Source organism: Artibeus jamaicensis, unplaced genomic scaffold (genome assembly GCF_021234435.1).
Source record: "Artibeus jamaicensis isolate MK-2021 breed Jamaican fruit bat unplaced genomic scaffold, CSHL_Jam_final contig_781, whole genome shotgun sequence".
Taxonomy (NCBI): Eukaryota; Metazoa; Chordata; class Mammalia; order Chiroptera; family Phyllostomidae; genus Artibeus; species Artibeus jamaicensis.
In genome coordinates this window covers 7277081-7296911 of record NW_026521968.1, presented here as the reverse complement: position 1 = coordinate 7296911, position 19831 = coordinate 7277081, and the positions used below count along the sequence as shown (strand labels likewise).

Below are 19831 nucleotides of genomic sequence, written 5' to 3'. Positions count from 1 at the left end.
GGGCTCAAGGACAAATAAACAAACGAACAAAAAGGAGAGATGATAGCAGGAGGACAAGAGCTGGGAAGAGACTCCGTGCACACCCAGGCCAGGGATCCTGGCCTGAAAGAACTACAACTAGAGGTCCAGGTAAGCTGGGCTCTAATTCTAACCCTCCCCTTAAAGATGCTGGGGTTAGAGGGGTCTGCACGGCAGATCCAGGGCATACGTCCTTTCTTATCCAGTTTCCAGGCTCTTCCAGAGAAGGAAGTTGGATTGGTTGATCTCAGAGTTGGAGGAAAGTGGAAACAAAGAGGCAAGGTAAGATAAAGTTTGGGGATGGGAAGGGGAACTGGGAAGGAGAGTTTAGAGTCCCAAGCTGGGGGTCCCAATGGGAGGAGGTAGATTTTGACAGGAGAGGGAAACGTGAGGCTGCCCAAAGTAAGGCAAGGGGTGATGGGGTTCCTTCCTTTTGGAGGGTCTGTTGTGCGTTTGACTTTAACCAGCAGCTTCTCACCCTGAATACTGTTGTACTGGTTGGTCCCTCACAACTCAGGGCCCACTTCATATGATGCTAGAACCATCTTGGGGGGAAAACCGTCCCCACCTGCAGAGAAGTTGCAGGCTGATGGAGAGCAGGGAGGGCGAAAGAGCCTGGAGGACCAGGAGAATCTGGCCCTACTCATGCTTGGGTCTGTCTTCTTGGGGTGGTAGGAGGAGGGGATTAAATGGAGACGCTGTTCTCAATGAGGGGAGGGTCCAGGTAGTTATAGGGCAGCGCCAGACTCTGGTTCCGCTCCCGGATGTCCCGTGAGATCTGAGCCAGGCGGTTCTGGAAGGCGGCGATGCTGCGCCGCGGGGCCTCCTCAGTGAAGTGCTCATCCGGGTAGGTGCCCAGGGGCCTCTGGAGGGAAATCAGGTGCAGGGTAAGGGTCATGTTAAGGGCAGGGTGAAGAATAACGAAGAACTGCATTTGTCAACAAATACATTCAAGATTGCCTCTAAGGGCAGGAACTAGGCACAGCTACTGTAAACGCACACCCTTCAGATCACAACCACAAACCACCACTCACGCGACCGCAACCCGCACAGAGGAGCCAGAACACCGGCAGCTCGCAGAGCCTGGGGCGAACCGGGCCTGGGAGCCAGCCGACCTAAGGTAAGTGCTCCCCCTGCTGGTAACCCTTTGCCTATTACCCTGAATCAGTTTCTGCCTGTGAAAATGGATGGATTGGACGAGAAAATCTCCGGAGGTCCCTGCCAGTGCCAGGTCCACTGTTCTGTGAACTAAAAGAACACAACCTCATTCATAAAACAACGGAAAACAAAGTGAACACGCTCCAGCAAACACACCCTATTTATACACCTACTACCTCACAACTGAACAAAATTCACCCCCAGAGACCTCCAGGCCAGAGATAGCTTCCGGATTACCTAACATCATGAAATTTTTGCCAACACAGTCGCCATCGCAAACACTGTCACATGGCATGGCATGGCCAACGACAGTCAAAAAATGAACTTCAGTCCGGGGTGGCAGCGGGGGCTGCCCCTCTCCATGACCGCACCACACAACCAGTTCACCGTCACAGCTGGTGGGGCCCGCCTCTAAACAGCACACATTTCCCGCCCAATAAAACCTTCCTACTACGAAACTATAGCCAATAACACAGATGTTTTAAAGTGCTTTGTCTTGTTTTATTGCACTAGTAAAGCCTTCTGGAAAAATGCTAACTGCCATCAGCAAGAGTGCTTTGTTTTCTTGCCCCCGACTGGAATGAGGAGGCCTCTACTGTTATACCAGAAAGACAGTGTTTTGTTTTCTGAAATATACTTTCTACCAAAATTCCATAAGGGGGTTTCATTTTACACTGTTTTTGTTAGTAATGGCTGTTCACTCTTAACAAATGCGTTTTTGACCTATATTGAGATGATTATATGGTGTGTTTCTTTACTGCTGTAACAAATTATATCGTTAGATTTCATAAGGTTGAACCAACCTTTCATTCCTTTCATTCCTAGAATAAACTAGACTTCGTCACGGTGTATTGTTGTTTTACTATGTACTATCGGCCTTCGTTGGCTGATGATATATTTTTAAGATTGTCGTAGCTAAGCGGAACAAGTTTATAATTTTAGTTTCTTAATTACAGCTAGCGTGTTGCAAGCACTACATGGGGACTACCGCAATGGCACAACAATCCTGTGAGGCAGGCGCTGTTGTCATTCTCACTTCACAGATAAAGACACTGAGGCCTGGGGTGGGGGAGGGGGAGGGGGGATACATGGTGATGGAAGGCGACTTGACTTGGGGTGGTGAGCACACAGTACGGTGTACAGATGATGCGTTGTGGAATTGAGCACCTGAAACCCATATAATTTTGTTAACCAGGCCCACCCCAATAAATTCAATAAAAAAGGAAAAAAAGAAACTAAGGCTTGGAGATACCCCATTCCATCCCCAAGGTCACCTAGGTGGTAAGTGCAATCTGGGACAGGAACCCTCTGCCTAAGACCCACCTCTCTTCTGAAGGGCCCCACCTTCGTCAGGTGGGGGTGTCAGGGTCCCCAGTAAAGCAGAACTCAATACAGTGATTTGGGAAACTCTCGCCTTTGTCTGCGCTTTCAAGCAGCCTGAATAACGCAGGAATGGCTTGCTCTTGGCGGTGTGCTAGAGCCTCCTGTGTAAGGGCAGGACCAGACCTTTCACAGCCTCTCCCACTGGTGTGTGGTTTTCACCTCTTCTGCTAAGTTTTCTTTACATTTTCCTAGAGAATCATTTCTTTCACCTAGATTTCCACATTTGTTTGCATAAAACTGTAAGTAGAATTTCCTTGCAATTTCTTCAGTCTTCTCTGTATTTGTGGCCATATGCCTTTCCCATTCCTACTGCTGTACATTTATGTTCTCTCTTTTTTTTCTTGACTAGAATTGTCTCTGTTCTCCTTTATTGGTCTTTTCAAAGAATCAGTTTTATGTCTCATTTATCAAATTGACATCTAATGTCTGGAACTCTAGTTTTTTTTTAAGCAGAACACAGAAGTATGGTAGACTGGGTTCAAGCCTACTTACCAGCTGTGTGACCTTAGACAAATTGCTTAGTGTCTCTGAACCTCAGTTTCCTCCCCTGTAAAATGAAACTACCATTTCCTGAATAGTAATATGCTAGGCACTGCATAAAGTACTTTATTTTTTTAAAGATTTAATTAATTTATTTTTAGAGAGAGGGGAAAGGGAGGGAGAAAGAGAGAAACATCAACATGTGGTTGCCTCTCATGTGGCCCCCACTGGACCTGGCCCACAACCCAGGTATATGCCCTGACTGGGAATCAAACCAGTGACCCTTTGGTTCACAGGTCAGCACTGAATCCACTGAGCCACACCAGCCAGGGATGAAGTACTTTAAATATAGCCACTTATTTATTTTCTATTTTAAAATAGTGGACATACGGTATCTGATTTAGTGACTAAGATGATAGAATCTCAAAAAGGGATAGTTGCTATTACTGTGGTCGTTATAATTTCCCAGGTTAACCTCCCCACTGGCTCATGGGGAGGGAATCCTTCCGCATTCTCCTCTTGCCTACTCATCCCTCTCCGCTGTGATATTGTGATTTATAAGAAATATATATTTGGTCTTCCTCCCACTCCTGGTACAGAGCTCCTGAAACCCTTATAATTTCACGATAGACTGTTACTGGTGTCTTTTGTTATTCAAAATAAGCCTCTTTCAGCCACGCCTGAGTTTATGTTAATGAGGTGACTTCCGGAAAGCACACCCACCCAGCTGGTTGCCTTGGGAATCAACCACATGATCAGGGAGTTGGAACTTTTAGTTCCACCCCCCAACCTCTGGGGAGGGGAGACGGGCTGGGGGCTAAATGAATCCCCAATGGCTCATAATTTAATCAATCATTCCTATGTAATAAAGCCTTCATCAAAATTCCTAAGATGCAGGTTTGGGAACTCCCAGGTTGGTGCACGTGTGGAGGTGCTGGAAGGCGGTGTACCCCGAGAGAGCACACAAGGTGAGGTGTGTGGGCAGAGGGCACCCCTTCCCACACACCTCACCTTGTGCATTTCTTCCACCAGGCAGTTCCTGAGTTGTACCCTCTCATAATAAACCTGTACTCTAGAAACTTTTCCTGAGTTCTGTGAGCTGTTCCAGCACATAATCAAACCTGGGGCGGGGGCTGTAGAAACCTCTGATTTATAGCTGGGTGGTCAGAAACACAGCTGACAACCTGGACTTTCATTTGGCAGTTAGTGTCTGAAGAGGGGCAGCAGTAGTCTTGTGGGACAGAGCCCTTAACCTGCGGGACCTGACACTGTCTCCAGGTAGTGTCAGCACTGAGCCGACTCAGAGGGCGCCCAGCCAGTGTCTGAGAATTGTTTCAGGTGGGAACAACCTGCATGCATTGGGAGCCAGAAGTACTGAGTGAAAGTATTGCACTGAGAGTAATAAAGTATTCTGTGAGTAAACCAGAAAAAGAGTTTTTCCTTTATAATGACAGAAATAAATGCCTCGAAACCCTTGGGAGAGGGGACCAGAAAAGATCAGGACCCAGGGATGAGTTTCTGGCAATCCCAGGCTATAGGACGGTAAGTCAGAACTTGCTAAGGAGATAAAAAATCTGCACCAAATGGAGTCAGACAAGAGAAATGAGGATATTCCTGTAATGTCAGAGAGCTTGTGAACACATCCAGAAGGGCAGAGGCATGACTGATAGCTGAATGTGTACATGGAGATGATGGCAATCCATGACCAAAGGACTGTTCACCTCTGTAAGGCCTGGTAGCCTAAGTAGTGCCTCCTCGCTGCTGTTCCTGCCTCCAAAATAGCCCCTCCCAACCATCGACACAGCCACAGAAGCACTGTTTGCTAAAACTCAAATTTGGCCATGTCACCCCAGGCTTAAATTGCTTCAGTGTCTCCCCATTGTCCTCTGAGTGAATACTGTGCCCACACTGTCCCATTTGTGATCCTCGAGACACAATGGACTCTTGCCTTTACTTCATTTCATTTCACTTGGTCTCATCCTTCACCTCTGCCTAGAAATTCACACTGCCCCTCCTTTGTCTCTCAAACTCTTACTGGTCTCACAGGTCCCAGTTTAGATGTCACTTCCTCCAAGAAGCCTCCCTGGGTTCACCCACACTTGGTCAGGTCCCAACAGGGCCCTGTCCTTACATCTATGGCTGGACTGTAGCCAACTCATGTGGACAGGATTCACATCTGCCCATCAGCGCCTGGCACATTGCAGGTGCTCAAGAAGTACATGTTCAAATGGAGGAATTAGTACCTAAATAATATCTACAACACTATGGTACTCCTTTTCCTTCATCTGTGTATCTCCTCAGCTAGACAATAGGATTCTTGAAGGCAGGAAGGTCTCACCCAACTTTACATGCCTGGTGCCCAGCATTGTGTTGACACACGGGAGGTACCCAATAAATGTGTGTTGAATGTTTAGATGAATGGGTAAGTGGTTGATGGATGGAAGAATAAATGGTTTGTTGGGTGGATGGATGGATGGATTGGTAAACTGGTGAATTAGATGGACGTTGTATCCCAGCCACTAACTGGTATTTGCTTCAATGTATATCTCTGGGGATCAACTATCATTTCCTGAAGAAACTGAAGAACCCAAGGCAGTTCAGCAGTGGACATAAATGCCAGCAGTCACTGCCTAAGTCCCCCTGGAATGGCCACCATCACCTCCAGTGCCCAGACCCTGCAAACCCCTACCCCCCCAACCCCACCCCATGCACACACCTGGTCCTTGGGCTCTTGACTGACCAACCAGAAGAGAAGAAGATTGTTACAGGTGACGTTCACTTCGGGGAGGGCCTCTAGGTAACTCTTCAGAGTGGTCATCCCCTTGGTCTGTGGTGGGGGCTGCTTCATGGACGATGGGGCATTAGGCATCCAGGCCCCAAAGTCATGCTGTGGAGACCCCCACCCCAGTTGAGTCAACTGGCCAGAGGGAGAGGACCAGCTCCTTTATCATTATCCCTGATCCTGCCCCCTTCTGTCCCGGGTCTTGTAGCTCAGAAATGAGGAGGTCATGGGAAGGGAGAAGGAGGGGTAGAGGATAGGAAGTTCCAGCAGCGCGGCAGGAGCCTGGCTCACCCCTGTCACTCCCTTCCCTTCCCAGTGCAACTGGGTGGAATGAATCACCAAGGAAGGAGAAGGACCCAGAGAGGAGGTAACTCTAGAAGTAGGCCTTCGGCTGGCATGCCAAACAGAGCAACCTGATACTCCACTTGGCTCCATCATGACCATGACAGGAGTCCCTAAGTTCTACTCCTTGTGCAACACCAACTCAAGCCGCCATTGCAACCTTGGCCTCAGCTCCACCCCAGTCATCATCCGACATGAGTCCTTCCCTCCACCCAGTCACCACTCCTATCCCGACCCTAATGATAAACCCGCCCAAACCTGACCCACCCATGCTCTCAGCCCAAGCTCCGGCCCCCTGTGTGTTGCTGAGTCTAACCTTTCCCGGCCCAGTGCCCCTCTGGCCTGCCCCCTGCAGCCTCACCTGCCCACTGTTGACAGCAGCGTGTTGGGCGGAACAGTTGAAGATGATTGCTGTGAGGAACTTCACCAGCTCTTTTGGGGTACACAGCCGGCATGGGAAGCCTGGGTGTGGGAGGAAGGGAAGAGGGTGTGGAGGGGACCAGATTCCTAGGGGCAGCTCAGGGCTGGGGCTCAGCACAGGGGGAGAGTGAGGAGTTGAGGGCTGAACACTTGGCCACCACTGTCTTTAGACTAAGATTAGGGTTGGTCTGAGGTTAGAGATGGGCACCACCATGGTTGGTGGTCTCTGAAGAAGGTCAAGAGAGGAGCTGGGTGTTGGGGTCAGACCAGAAAATGCCCAGCTTGCACAGCCGTGTAGCCAGGTGCCCGCACTCCTGTCCACAGCCCATGTTAGCACTTAATGATTTAAGTCTACCTAGTTCACTGTTGTCCAAGCAAGCAGGTCATCTGCTACTGGGTTTAGTTGCAGGGACAGATGACCAGAATGTGCTACTCATAAGCTCACAGTGATAGAAGCAGAAGGAAACTCTCGGGCCGGGGCTTGGCTCTTTGAAGAGCGAGCAGGCAGGCAAGGTACTGAGGCTGTGCTGGTGGGAAGAGAAGGAGGCTTCCTGAGGAAGACTGGGTAAGCTGTCAATGGAAAAAAGATGACAGAGGAAGCATTTCAGCCCTTGGCCCTCTTCTCTCTGTACTTGATCTCCTCCGAGTCCATAGTTTAACCTCCTCCCATGGGCTGACAACCCTTAAGTTCACATCTCTGGCTGGCTCCCCCCGCCCCTGAACTTTAGGGTCAATAGTGGGCTTAACTCTGCAGCTGCTCCCTCTCAGCACCAGCTGAGTGTCTACAAGCCATCTCAGACTTAACATCTGCAAAACCTAATGCTTGGCTGCCTACTCTACACACTCCCCAAACCTGTCCCTCCCACAGTCATCCCTTTTTGATAGTCTTTATCCTGTGCGCTCACTGCTCTTATCTCATACCCCACATACCAGCAAACACTTCCAGAAGCCAATTTCGTCTCATTGCCTGCCTCCACCACTACCAGTACCCAGCATCTCACTCCTGGGGGAATCTGACTGCTTCCACCATTACTCCGACAGCTTGAGGAAGCGGTCCTTTAGAATCATAAATTTCAATTCTGTCACTACTTGCTAGAACCCTCTACGGGCTTTCCAGCCCTCCTACCTCACTGTGATCCTACTTGATCTGGCTCTGGCTTACTCTCTGACTTCATTTCCTTCCCAGCTTTTCTCTCTCTCACTTACTCTATTCCAGCCACACAGGCCTTCCTCCTATTCTTCAAACCAGCCAGCATGCTCCCCGCTCAAGGCCTTGCACTCCCACCTCTGCCTGCACCCATTAAGCCCAGCCATCCACAGAAATAGCTCTCTTATTTCTTTCACATCTCTACTCAAACATCACCCCCTCAGGGAGGCTTTCCCTGACCATCTATCTGAAATTATCCCCCCCACCTCAACACACTAGTGATTTCTGATGCTGTTTTGGTCTTTTTAGCATTCATAACCACCTAACATACTTGTTTGTTATCTGTGTCTCCCCTCAAGAATATTAAGCTCCATGAAGGCTGGGATTTTTGTCTGTCATATTCACTGCTGAACCCCAGCACCTAGAGCAATACTTACTATGTATTAAAAGAGCACAGTGACGAGCAGTTGAATGGAGTGAATTCATGAGAGGGTAAGAAGCCAGAGTGGGAAGAAATGGGGCATAAAACCAGGTGGAGGGGCAGTAAGGGTACTCGTTGGGGGTGAGGCTGCAGCAGTGCGCCAGGCCGGGTTTTTGGGCGCTATTTCAGAGGATCGCGAGGGCGGCGCCCCACAGGCTTGACACGCGAGCATCTAAAGGTTGAGAAGCAGCTGCCACAGTGCAGGAATAGCGTGAAGGCTGGGATTAGGGTGATGACAGCAGGAAATTATAGGGACAATAGGGTTTGCCACCCACCGGGATTTAGGGGAAGAGGAAGGCAGAGGGGAGCATGAGTCAAAGACGGAGTCAGGATGACTGGAGGGACACTGATGCCACAGGGCAGGCAGAGAGGTTTCAAGAAAGGATTGGGTATCTGCCTGGGAGTGTGTGGGAAGTTTCTGAATGTTCTATTCCTGGCTGATAGTCTAACCTTGAGGGCTGAAAATAAAAAAGGAAAGCAGTCAGATTGTCTATGGGAATTTTTCTGTAACTCATATGAATGTTTTTCCCCCTTGAAATATGGAGCAAAAGGCATAGTGCCTGAGGTTAATGAATGAGTGTTTTACCTTAAAACAGATGAAACTAGGATAAGTTTATACTGGTCAGGAGAGATGTTTATCAGTGTGAAGAATGTTCTGGTGTATTAAATTAGAGGCAAGCTTAAGTAAGATAGGAGAGTGAGCCAACAGTAATTATACCCCCTTCTGGGTCTTAAATAAGAAACAGACCACCCCAAAGAGAAACGCCTTTGGGAAGAGGAGCAATGGAAATCACGGATGCCCGTGATCAACAGCAGGCTTGCAAAGCTCAGGGAGGGGTCACCCTTTAAAAGATCCAAAAGCAATCTGGCTGTCACCACCTTTACTCAGAAATCACTCTAGGTATCACTGAGAGTGGGACAACCTGACATTATGTGCCTTCCAAGATGATGCAATGTGGAGACCACAGCATGCCCTGAGGAATATTCTTGTTTGAGGACAAAGATGGCTCCTACCTCATGATGCAACATGTCTGTACAACTCAGCAAACGGAAGTGAATGGATGGGCTCAGGCTCATGTAAAGGTCTAGAAGGGACCAGAGGGCCACAGGGTAGGTTGAAAGCAAGGGCTTTGCAGATCTTGGGGTCCGACCCTGGATCCTGCCTCTACCACTTACTGTATAACCCTCTCTGTGCCTATTCCTCATCTATTCAGTGGGACTAATACTAGGATGTACTTTAAACTCTAGTCAAGAAACAGGAACTGATCAGTGGTGAGCCGGGGGGAGCACTGCGTCGTTGGGAGCTTGGTTAAGGGATGGAGAAGACATACCTGAGCTTTTCCGGCTCTGGAACGCCTGAGCAAAAATCTCGCAGACCCAGGCCTGCAGCTCCGAATCCTGCTGCACCGACACATCACTGGGATAATAGTAGCCCACGATTTCTGAGACAAAGCTGCAGGAAAGAGATGCCCGTGCTATCCTATTGCAGTGACCTTGGCCTCAGGCCTGGCCAGAAAACTACAATCCAGTACTGCTCAGGCAGGGGATGGCAGCTGGTCAGAGTCCACTGACAGCCATGGAAGATCCCCAGATGCAGCTGGAACCTGAGTGCCCAGGCTTCCCTCAAGTCTCCCTACACCACTCCTGAGTCCTGGCTGCTCTGGGCCTCCTTCCTGCACAGGGGCTGGAGAAGGGTACGCAGAGGAGAGCCAGACTCACGCTGCCTCCCCTCCCCACTCAGCACCCAAGAGAAAGGAAGACCTGCCTGGCGGGAGGCCCCAGGCTACACAGAGCTGTTTCACCTTCTCTGGACACTCTATTCTTCCCTTCCTCCACTGTGTTCACACACAGCCCAGCCTCTCTCCAGCCCAAAGCTATCTGCCATTTCACAGGGGACCCCAACCCTAATGCTCACCCTTGGGAGTGCCCCATGCTGAGAACACCTGGAAACCCCACCACCAAGCGCCCCAGCCTACATCAGCACAGAGGGCCACACTGCCCCTGTTGCGGGGCCAGACTCACACCTCTCAATGGCGGCCCAGATCTTCAGACCATCATCTCTGTAATGGTAGTTGGGGATAGCCAAAACACCTCGGGCCCGCAGGCTGTCCGGAAGGCAGAAATTGGTGTAGGTGAAGTGGGCCAGGCCAGTGCTCATCAGGTAGAGGAGGCCTTGCCTCCCGATCGAGGTGACCTGAGGACACATCACAGCTCAGCTCCTGGGCCCTCCCAACCTCCTCCCTGGTGCCTGGGGGACCAGACGAGGCTAGTGACTCAGCAGAGGGGATTTTTTCAGCTAATCAAGCAGTGCAAGATCACAGATCAAAATCATCCATTGGAACTCAACGTGGGCTGCCCAGGTTGTGACCCTACTATGTGCATAGGAGGTAATCATTAGGTATCCGGTAACTAAATGAAGAACTGACGCTAGGGAGTCAGGGAGGCAGAGCAGGGGTTGGCCTGGGGTCCACGGGGGGTTGTGCTTAGGCTGGGGGTGCCCTACCCACCTCAAGGAGCATTTGGAACTTGGCCTGAGGGGTGGGACCCCATGGATGAGATGGGCAGGCAGAGACAAGGTTTGTGGGCGGTGCAAGTAGGAAACTGAGGGCAGGGGCAGGTCTTGAGGAAAAGGGGATGGCTGGCGGGAACTGTGGGATGAGATTTGAGGCCAAACTGGGTTGTAGGTCGAGCAAAGTAACCTTCGGAGGGGGGCCTCAGAGACTGGGTGGGCGGGGGTCAGGGAGGCCGCACCTTGTCTATCAGGCCCTCAGGGTTGAGCAGCGTGGCACGGGCGATGGTGTTCACCTGCAGCGTGTACCGAGTATGAGGAAGCAGGAGCTGCGAGTGGGATGAGGTCACAGGAGCTAACTGAGGTCAGGGCCTTGCCCTGACCCCGCCACCTCTCGACCCGCCAGGGGGTCTCACCGACCTTGTAGACAGGATGACAAAGTGGCAGCTGACGCAGCGTGGCCATGGCGAAGGCCTCGCACAGCAAATGTGTGCACAGGAAGTGCGTGTTGTTCTCATGCACAAGGAACTCGGAGTTGCGCACCCAGGTCTTGGCCAGCAGCCAGTCCCAGTCCGAGTCAGTGGGCAGAAAGATGGGGCTGTCGGGCCCTGGGGTCTGGCTGAGCTGCGTCCAAGAATAATAAGGGAGTAAGACTTAAGACAGCTACGGTGCACCTTGAAGCCCCACCCCCAAAAGCCCCGCTACAGGCTCACCTGGATGGCCAAAGGCATTAGCGCCCCCTGGGGGTTGAGCCACAGCAGGCAGAGAGGGGCGGCCAAGTACTGCTGGCGGCCATTTAGGCACTGGACAGGGACATCCGCTAGGATCCAGTAGTCAGCCAGGAAGATGTTCCCTCTCTGCGGAAGGGCGCACAGAGCCTCAGAGTGCCCGTCCCACCCGCGCTCCGCTTTTCTCCCTGTTCTCTGCCCATTTCCACCTCAGCTCTGGCCTCGGTAATGCTTGGTATCTACACTCATGGTCAGTGTCGGGTACCCCACCCTTCCCAGAATGCTCGGAATGAGGTCCAGCAGAATACCTTGTTGTGCGACCTCTCACCTGGCTTCCCAGCTTGGACAAGCCTTCATCCTCTCCCCTTCTGCCCCTACCTGGTCCTTCCCACTCTCAACACAGATGACCTCAGTGTATCCAAGAAAAACAAAATCACCAAACACATCTCCAGCCTTCTAGAGGGTACCTGAGCAGTTGACTGCTTCAGAGAAACTGGATCATCACCTTCTTCCACACCGTCAAAACTCCTAGTTCTCCGTGATTGTACCTACTATATCTAACGGCACTGTCTTTGGTCCGTCCTCAAGCAGCCTTCTTTGGGCATCAGCACTTAGGATCTTAGGCCCAGAATAGAGGGAGAGCCTCCTCCAACCTGTCCTGTTCATTCACCCCCCTTCGAGGAGTCCTGAACATTCACATCACGCGCCATCCCCTGGCCCATCTGGTGCTCATTCGCATCTACTCTACTTAAAAGGTGCAGGGCCAGGGCTGCCCGGAGGATAAGGCCTGCAGGCTGGATGCAGCCCTGGCCATCCCACCCCAGCCTTCACACCATGCTTTCTCCATAATGGCAACTCACCCACCTCTAGCTCTGTCTTCAGACAGGTGCCAGGCCCCAGCGAGGGGGCTACCATGTCATCGGTGACAGGGAGCTTGCTGGGCAAGCTGGAGAGGCAATGGAGCATGACAGGATTGACGCCATTCAGGTACTGGTACCCGAAGAAGTGGTCCTCACACCAGTGCTCTGTGACATACTCTAGGGAGTTAGAGAGGGACTGATTGGATTGGAAACTACTTCACCAGATCTCGCTCCTGCCCAGCTCTTTGCTCATCATCATTTTAGTTTAGGATTTCACAGCAACCCTACAAAGTAGGTGAGTTACATCTTCACTTAACACTGGACACTGAGAGTCAAAGAGCTGGAGTGAGTTGCTCAGCTGAGTGGCATAGCAGGGCTTGAACCGAAGTCTGGCCCCAAAGCCCAGAAGGCTTGGTGGTGGGGGCAGAGGAACAGAAGTGAGTGCTCCTGAGCAAGATCGGGGCTCCCTAAGTGACTTTTGACATTTCTCAGGCAAGCAAAGTATCTCTTGTGCTTACTCCCCTATTCTTGTCTCCTCCCAGAGGAAGGGGAGATGCAAGGGTTCCTGAGGGGGAGTCGTGAGATTGCCACCAGTGACACCAGGAGCCCCTCCCACCAGAATCCAGCAGGCTGTCTGAGAGTGCTGGGGGGGGTGCTTTATCAGGAACGCAGAGGGGGTTCTGAGCACGGGACAGGCTAGAGGACGGACATCTGCTGCTCGGCTCTGCACACCTGAAGTGAATGTCTTGTGGCACCAGAACACATTCCGGATGTCATCCAGCTTCTTCCAGGAGCCCTTTCGGTCCAGCAGCCCTCGAAGCTTCATGCCCAGGGACCTGAGGGGGAGGGGAAGTGAAGGTGGGATGGTCTGGGGCTTCCTGGAGCACTGTGTCCCCAGCCTAGGGGTCTGGAGGGAACTGACAGGGTCAGTGGGTTTGCCCAGGACCCACCCACTCTCCCCTCACCTATCCTTCTCTCCCTGGCGTAAAGCCTGCTTCAGTCCCACCTACCACCCAAAAAGCCACCTCCTGCCCGCCCCCCCCAGACCCTTGCCTCCTCTAGACACCAGAGTGTGGACAGTACCCCCTCCAGCCATGTCACACTTAGAACTTCAGCTGTTGCCTTGAGCTGCTGATAACATTTCAATTGCTAATTCACTGTGTTGCATGTCTCCCTAGTGATACCCAGTCCTTCCCAGCCAAGATTATTTCTAAATACTACTAGCATCTATTGAGAGATTATTTTGTGCTGGGTGTTACTTCATTAAGTTTTCTCCCAAACCTATGAGGTAGGTATGCATATTATTGTCATTTTATAAATGAGGAAACTATTTAGAGGCTAAGTGAAAATCAAGTTCACACAGCTAGAAAGCATTGGTTCTGGGAGCTGAAACCGAGGTGGTCTGATGACCTCCTTCAAGCATAAGCGCGAGGCCTGTCTGTTCTACTCAACATGGTCCCAGCAGTGCTTGGGGCCATGCTGTGCACAGTCAATTGTATTGGCTTGAGGAATAAAAAAAAAAGAATGGATGAATAAGGAGCAAAGAGGAGATGATGGGAAGATAGAGAATGGAGGAGTCTAAGGAGAGAGAGAGAGAGAGGAGACTGAGGAGCAGAGGAAACTGGGGACCACAGAAGGGAAAGACTGGGACAGGGAGAGGGGAGACTATGGAACAAAGAGAGGGAAGACTGGAGGCAGAAAGAAGGAAAAGGGAAGCAGAGATGTGTCCGTGCATTGAAGGGGCAGAGGCAGATGGGACAGTGAGCAGGAGCGCAGAGCCAGCAGTTGTCTCACGGAGGAATGGCGTTGAAGATCAGCGAGGTCGTCTTGGTGGCTGAGTATCTAATATTGGGCTCCATGTGCAGCAAAGACGGGATGTCAACCTTCATGGGGAAGAAAGGCAGGTACCGATTCCCACTGCTGGGAGCGAGGGATGGGAGGGTAGTGGGGAAGAACAGAGAACAGTTAGAAAGATCTGCGGCTCACTTCCTTAATTCCTTCCCTTTCTCCTCCCCCAGACTTCCCTCACTGTGGGCTTTTCCCCTGCTCTCTCCTCTCAGGCCTGAAACCACCTCGTCCTCTCTGCCAGACCCCTGGACCCTCCCTGCCTATTCCACTCCTGACACTTAGATTAAATTGCATTTATCATAGTTGCCAACTTCTCTTTCCAGGCTGCCTGGCATCCAGCCTCCTGACACACCCTTCACTTCACACCCCTCCACCTTCTTCCCAAAGCCCGGGTCTTCCCTCACCTGTCATCCTGGTCTGCACACGCTGTTGTCCTGGTCAAGGCAAATTTCTTGTCTGACTCAATCTGCTCAAAGCTGCTGACATCCACGATACCAGGGAAGCCAGGGGCATAGACTTTCCAGCTTCCAAGGGAAAGAGGTTAGAGGTGGTAGGTCAAATTTAGGGAACACAGAAACTTTAGCTCCCAAAGGCATGCCTTGAAATTAAAACGCCCCAAAACTCCAACTTTCTGGGTAGGTGACAGAAAATTTAAATTTTCTCCCTGAGGCACCGGGCTTCAGGTCAGAGTAGAATTGGAGGATGACGTGAATGTCCAAGCTGCGTTAAGGTCAGGTTTGTGCTGAGATCAAGATCGTGGACAGGTCGGGACTGATGCTGAGGAGGGGGTGAGTCTGAGGATGGGCTGAGATTCGCTGATTCTAGGGTCACATCAAAGGTAGCTGGGGCTGAGTGCAGATTCACTGATGGTATTGACACAACTATTGGTACTAGTGTTCTGAGTCTGGACTCAAGGTCAGTATTAGGTTGAGGTTAGGTTTAAATAACGTTCCTGATTGGAGTTGGGCCCCCAAGATTGGAACCGAGGTCAAAGTTAGCAAAGTGATTAAGTCTGAGGTCATAACAAAGATGGGAAAAGAAGTCAAACTAGGTTACCCTCACCGGTAGCACTCCTGTCGGGCCTGGAGCTCCCGTTTCCTGTGGTCCAGAAGGATTGGAAGAGAGTCTTGACAAATAGTTCTCGCTGTGGAAAATGAAAATTGCTCATTGATTAAGTCTCTTTTTCTAACAAAAGCTTCTCCAGCAAAGCTTGCCTGAACCCCTTAACCCTTGTACCCAACCCTCAGTGAGGTGGATACCTGTGTTCTTTGTACATTCATCAGTAGAAGGGATTCAGGCAGGACAACCCCTGAATTATAACAATCTTCTGTATTGTTTGCGTGTTTGTCTTCTTCCTAAGACTAACCCTTTCTGGGCAGAAGTCACATTGTATTCACTTTCTGTATTCTCAGAATGTAGCATGGTGCCTACCTAGCACAGTGTACACAGCATGTACACAGTACACAAGGTGAACATATGTAGTATATTTTGTGAAGTGATGAATGGAGTGTTATGATGATAGATGGGGTTTCAGAGGGAGATCTATGAAGAACTCACTATGGGCCAGGGAGTAATGCTCACTCACCTTACCTTGATCTAGAGCAGCATCTCTCATTCCTAAAACTCATCTCAAACCATAGACTAGCCCTAGTCTTGCCTTTCCAGATCAGACAACTCAGGAGCTGTGGGGGTCCAGACAGAAGCCAAAGGAGCCAGAGCCCAGCTTTGTTGAAAATCCACCTAAATTCAAGAAGGAATCCTGATAGCACCTCACAGGGACTCCATCCACATTGGAAAAGCCAGTAGTAATGGATAGAGCCTTTTCAGCTAACTTCTCTGAACATTCAGGGCTTCTCCACCTGTTGAAATCCACTCAGCTTGCAGGTTAGTTCCTTTCTGGGCTGCAGAGGATTCCGTTTGGGGACATGCGGTGGCAGTCAGCAGGAAGCAAACTGCCATCTGTGTGTGTTTGTGTCTCTGCTGGGTGGCGTGAGTGGACATGAGCATGTGTCTATGTGTATCTCCAGAGAGGTGAATACTGTCTAGAAGGCCTCTACCTTTCAGGGCTTTAGAGGCTCACTTTTTTTTTCAGGAAACATTTACTTGGGAGCCCTGAACTTGTTACACTAACCCCAAACCTGTTTTCTACACCTTGGGCTCTGAGAGACCCTGCCCCTAATCCCAATAGATGCCTTCTGGAGCACAGGACAGTCCCTGCCTCTGGCCTACCTGTTCCTGGTCGCAGCTCTATAGTGCAGTAGCCCTCAATCCACTGATAGCAGGGAAAGTGGAAAAGGGTACCATCGGGGGTGGTGACACAGATGTGGCTGCAATACCAGGGGTCCTTACGGAAGAAAGCATAGCGCTCCTTGTGTAGACGCAGCAGCAAAAGCTCACCCAGCTCTGTTGAGCAGCGCACCTTGTACTTCTGCACCTGAGAGGACCAAGAGAGGGAGCGGGTGAGAGGCAAGGAACCACCAGAGCTGTCCTTGCACCTTGCAAGGTGTGGCTATAACCTACACCTATTCTGGCATAGAAACCTGACCTGCTGCTGACCCATGTGATGCTTTTGTGCCTAGCACAAAAAGAGCCATGAATTTGAAAAGAGCATCCCTTCACAAGGCAGAAGCAACCACAGCAACCACAGGCAAGGGTGGGTTCTGAATTTCACTAGCCTACTTGGCAGCCAACTTCTCCCCAAGACCCGCCAGCAAACAATCCTTGGGCCTGACAGAGACAGGCAGATTCCTCCAGAGAAGATGAAACCCAGACTTATGGGAGTTCAAGTGACTTGCCCAAAGCCCATCTTCAGTTATGAGAGGAGGAGCTAGGAAGCCAGGGGAATTCTGACCCCCTTGCCCAGGGCTCCTTCACAGTCCTGTCTGGGTGGGATTTATTATCCCCAGGAAACACAGGAACCAGACAGAACCAGGAATGGTGTGGAGGTCAGGACCGGCATTCTGAGTTCTGCAGGATTTGATGAGCCCTGAAGGAAGACCCTCCCCTCCTTCAGGGTCACCCCGCTGCCCTACCTCCACTTCTCCCTCTCTCCTTAGTACTCACCGATCCAGGGGCAAAGTCCCTGCCCAAGCGATCCAGTAGCTGCTTGGGGCTCTCACCATACATGCCCACCAGAGTGACAGAGATGTTGTCCAGTGTGCCTGCCCCCAGGTAAGCACCAGTGGTCACTCGCACGCGGTACACGGCCATGATGAGCAGGAAGGAGGAATGCCCCCAAGAAGGTTGGCCCCAACAGCCCCTGGCCTGCAGGCGAGCAGCAGGCGGGGCAGAATTTGCTGAGATGCTGAGCCGATGGAGAAGAGCTCTGAGGTGGGGGTGTGGGGGGCAGGCTAGGCCTCTGAGAAGAGGATCGACTCTCTCTGAGATGCTCTCTCTCCAGAAACTCCTGGTCTCTGCCCTTGCTCACTGTGGGATCCCTCTCTCCGCCCACACTTGCACCCTAATAGTTGTTTGCTTCCCTCTGACACAGCCGGTCCCTCTGGCTGGCAGAACAGGGCGGCTCACCCAGATGAGTATCAGGAACTCGAGCCCCCTTGGAAAGGGAGGGACCAAATGCTGAAAAAGAGACAGGGAGTAGGTGACGTCTGTATCACTGAAACATTGCCCTCCTTCTGGTCAGGAGCCCTACAGATGCTTCAGGGGCCCTTTTCCGTCCCTTCACACCCAAATTGCCCCACAAAGAACCTTTCCTCTTCTCTCTCAACCACAACTGGGAACAGAGCACCCACATTCCTACTTGTGAATCATCTTATGAATCACTATACACAAGTGAGACACACCACCATAAACCACACGTGACTACAGCCACAGGCAGGTGAGTCTCACGCATTCCTGCACACCGCGTGGGGGTCAGAAACAACTCTTCTGTCACCCAGCACACTCCGCACCACCATTCCACGCCCAGCTTGTCTGTATCCCGTGTCTTTGGCACGCTAGATATCAATCTCTCCCTTGGAATGGGGCCCGTCGGGGTATCGAGGTGCACTCCGGGTGCACAGCATCTGAAAGCCCTATGTGGCATTCTTCTGCTCCGGGCCTGCCCTTGAACCCTCTGGACTGGAGTGGGGGTGCCGGGGTGCCTGGAATTTAGGTCTTCCAGGTTATGGAGAAACCACCCGGCGAGGGAAGCTGGCAGCCGGCAGCGACCCCACGCGGCCAGTCTTGGCGCCGCACCATCCCAGACTTCGCAGCGCTGCAGCCTTAGCAAACCAAACTCCGTAGGAACTTTACTCGAGAGTCTTGGTAAGAAGCGCGATCAACAGTCACCCGGCTACTCTAGCTTTCTTAGGGTTTGTGCCCAAATTATTTGAATACATACATACAATTACTCCTCAATTTTACAAGCACAAACTTTTGCAGGTAAAATACTATTAAATACAGAAGAGCAACCCTTGCGCTACAGGAGCCCGGATAGCTCAGTCGGTAGAGCATCAGACTTTTAATCTGAGGGTCCAGGGTTCAAGTCCCTGTTCGGGCGTTCCGGTATTTTTTTTCCTATCAGAACAGCACCATCCCCTTTTTTAGTACAGTGATTATTTGCGTTCATTCTAACAAAACAAAGGAAAAGAATAACGAAAACACTATTACTTAATTTATAAGGATGTGATGGCCGGGCCGCCGCCGTTATGGACACAAGTCGTGTGCAACAACTCAAGCTAGCCAGGGTCACCGACGTGCAGGGGCAATGCAAGCACGTATGTGTGAAATTCATGGACAACAGGAGTAGCTGGGTCATCCGCAGCCTGAAAGGCCCTGGGAACGAGGGCCCCACCCTACTGGAGTCACAGCGAGAGACCGAGGCTGCGCTAGATTTGTGCCTGGGTCTCGGATGTCTGGGAGTGGACCACATGGCCGTGGGATGATATTTGAATGTTAACAAAGAGTTTTTATTGTCTATTAAAAAAAAAGTGGTATTAAGTGAGTCAGGGTTTTAGTTTTCAGAAGGCAGAACGAATAACGGGAAAGAAAATAGAGGTATTTTAGAGTATTACAAATGGGAGTCATATACGCTAAATTTACAATTTCTAGTAGCTGTATTAAAAAGAGAAAGAAGTTTCACCAAGATTTTAAACACTAAATGTGTGACTTTTGTGTATGTCAGTTATACCTCAATAAAGCTAAAAATGAAATAGTAATAATAAAAGAAAAAAACTGTGGAGGTAGCAGGAGTACGTGGGAGTTCACTGTACTTTTTCTTCAATTTTTCTGGAAACCTAAAACTGCTTTAAGAAATAAAATCTGTTGTTTAAAAAAGAGTGAAAATAACAGTCGAAATTAATTTCAATAACATTTTATTTACCCCAAAATGTCCAAAATCTTGGCATTTTAACACATAATCAACATTTTCATATTCATGAAATTATAACAATTTCTATTGTTTTCTAAGTACAGTTTCTACTTTATACTTACATCTCAATTCGTATTTCAGTGTTCAATAGTGGCTTCTACCTTATCTGACAGCTGTTTTTATGTTGTTTTGTCTTCCGTAAAAGGCAGAATATAGAAAAATAGAACAGGGAGTTGGTTAATATATAACCATTCAGAAAAAGCTGGGCACCAAGCAGGTTCCATGGTGTAATGGTTAGCACTCTGGACTCTGAATCCAGCGATCCGAGTTCAAATCTCGGTGGAACCTTATGCTTTGTTTTCTCCAA

The 19831-nt window shown here is 50.4% G+C and overlaps 1 protein-coding gene and 2 non-coding genes across 4 annotated transcripts; 2 read left to right on the top strand and 1 right to left on the bottom strand.

The window, feature by feature from the left end:
- Positions 1-703: 703 nt before the first annotated feature.
- Positions 704-17379, bottom strand: LOC119049055 (hydroperoxide isomerase ALOXE3). Of its 2 annotated transcripts, none has more exons than XM_037144975.2 (15): positions 17220-17379; positions 16386-16590; positions 15219-15300; positions 14561-14680; positions 14103-14228; positions 13041-13144; positions 12313-12485; positions 11434-11577; positions 11141-11344; positions 10963-11049; positions 10236-10405; positions 9543-9664; positions 6525-6625; positions 5756-5926; positions 704-883 (listed from the first exon to the last, which is right to left on the bottom strand). In XM_037144975.2, exons 1-15 carry the CDS (start codon positions 17364-17366, stop codon positions 704-706), a joined length of 2136 nt encoding a protein of 711 aa, XP_037000870.2. In that variant the 5' UTR covers positions 17367-17379. The 2 variants fall into 2 exon arrangements, with proteins under 2 accessions (XP_037000870.2, XP_037000869.2); XM_037144974.2 differs by having other exon boundaries at positions 14103-14225; positions 17220-17366.
- A 1202-nt stretch (positions 17380-18581) lies between these two features.
- TRNAK-UUU (transfer RNA lysine (anticodon UUU)) lies at positions 18582-18654 on the top strand. Its single transcript has one exon. It is a non-coding gene; the product is annotated as a tRNA-Lys (tRNA).
- Positions 18655-19740: 1086 nt separating this feature from the next.
- Positions 19741-19812, top strand: TRNAQ-CUG (transfer RNA glutamine (anticodon CUG)). Its single transcript has one exon. It is a non-coding gene; the product is annotated as a tRNA-Gln (tRNA).
- Positions 19813-19831: the final 19 nt, after the last annotated feature.

Excerpts from the sequence above, each read along its gene's own strand:
- LOC119049055 (XM_037144975.2), bottom strand. The coding sequence starts at position 17,366 with ATGGCCGTGTACCGCGTGCGAGTGACCACTGGTGCTTACCTGGGGGCA. Across the intron at positions 11,578-12,312 it reads GTCTGAAGACAGAGCTAGAG|AGAGGGAACATCTTCCTGGC; the intron begins GTGGGTGAGTTG and ends GCCCTTCCGCAG. Across the intron at positions 10,406-10,962 it reads CTGAGGGCCTGATAGACAAG|GTCACCTCGATCGGGAGGCA; the intron begins GTGCGGCCTCCC and ends ATGTGTCCTCAG.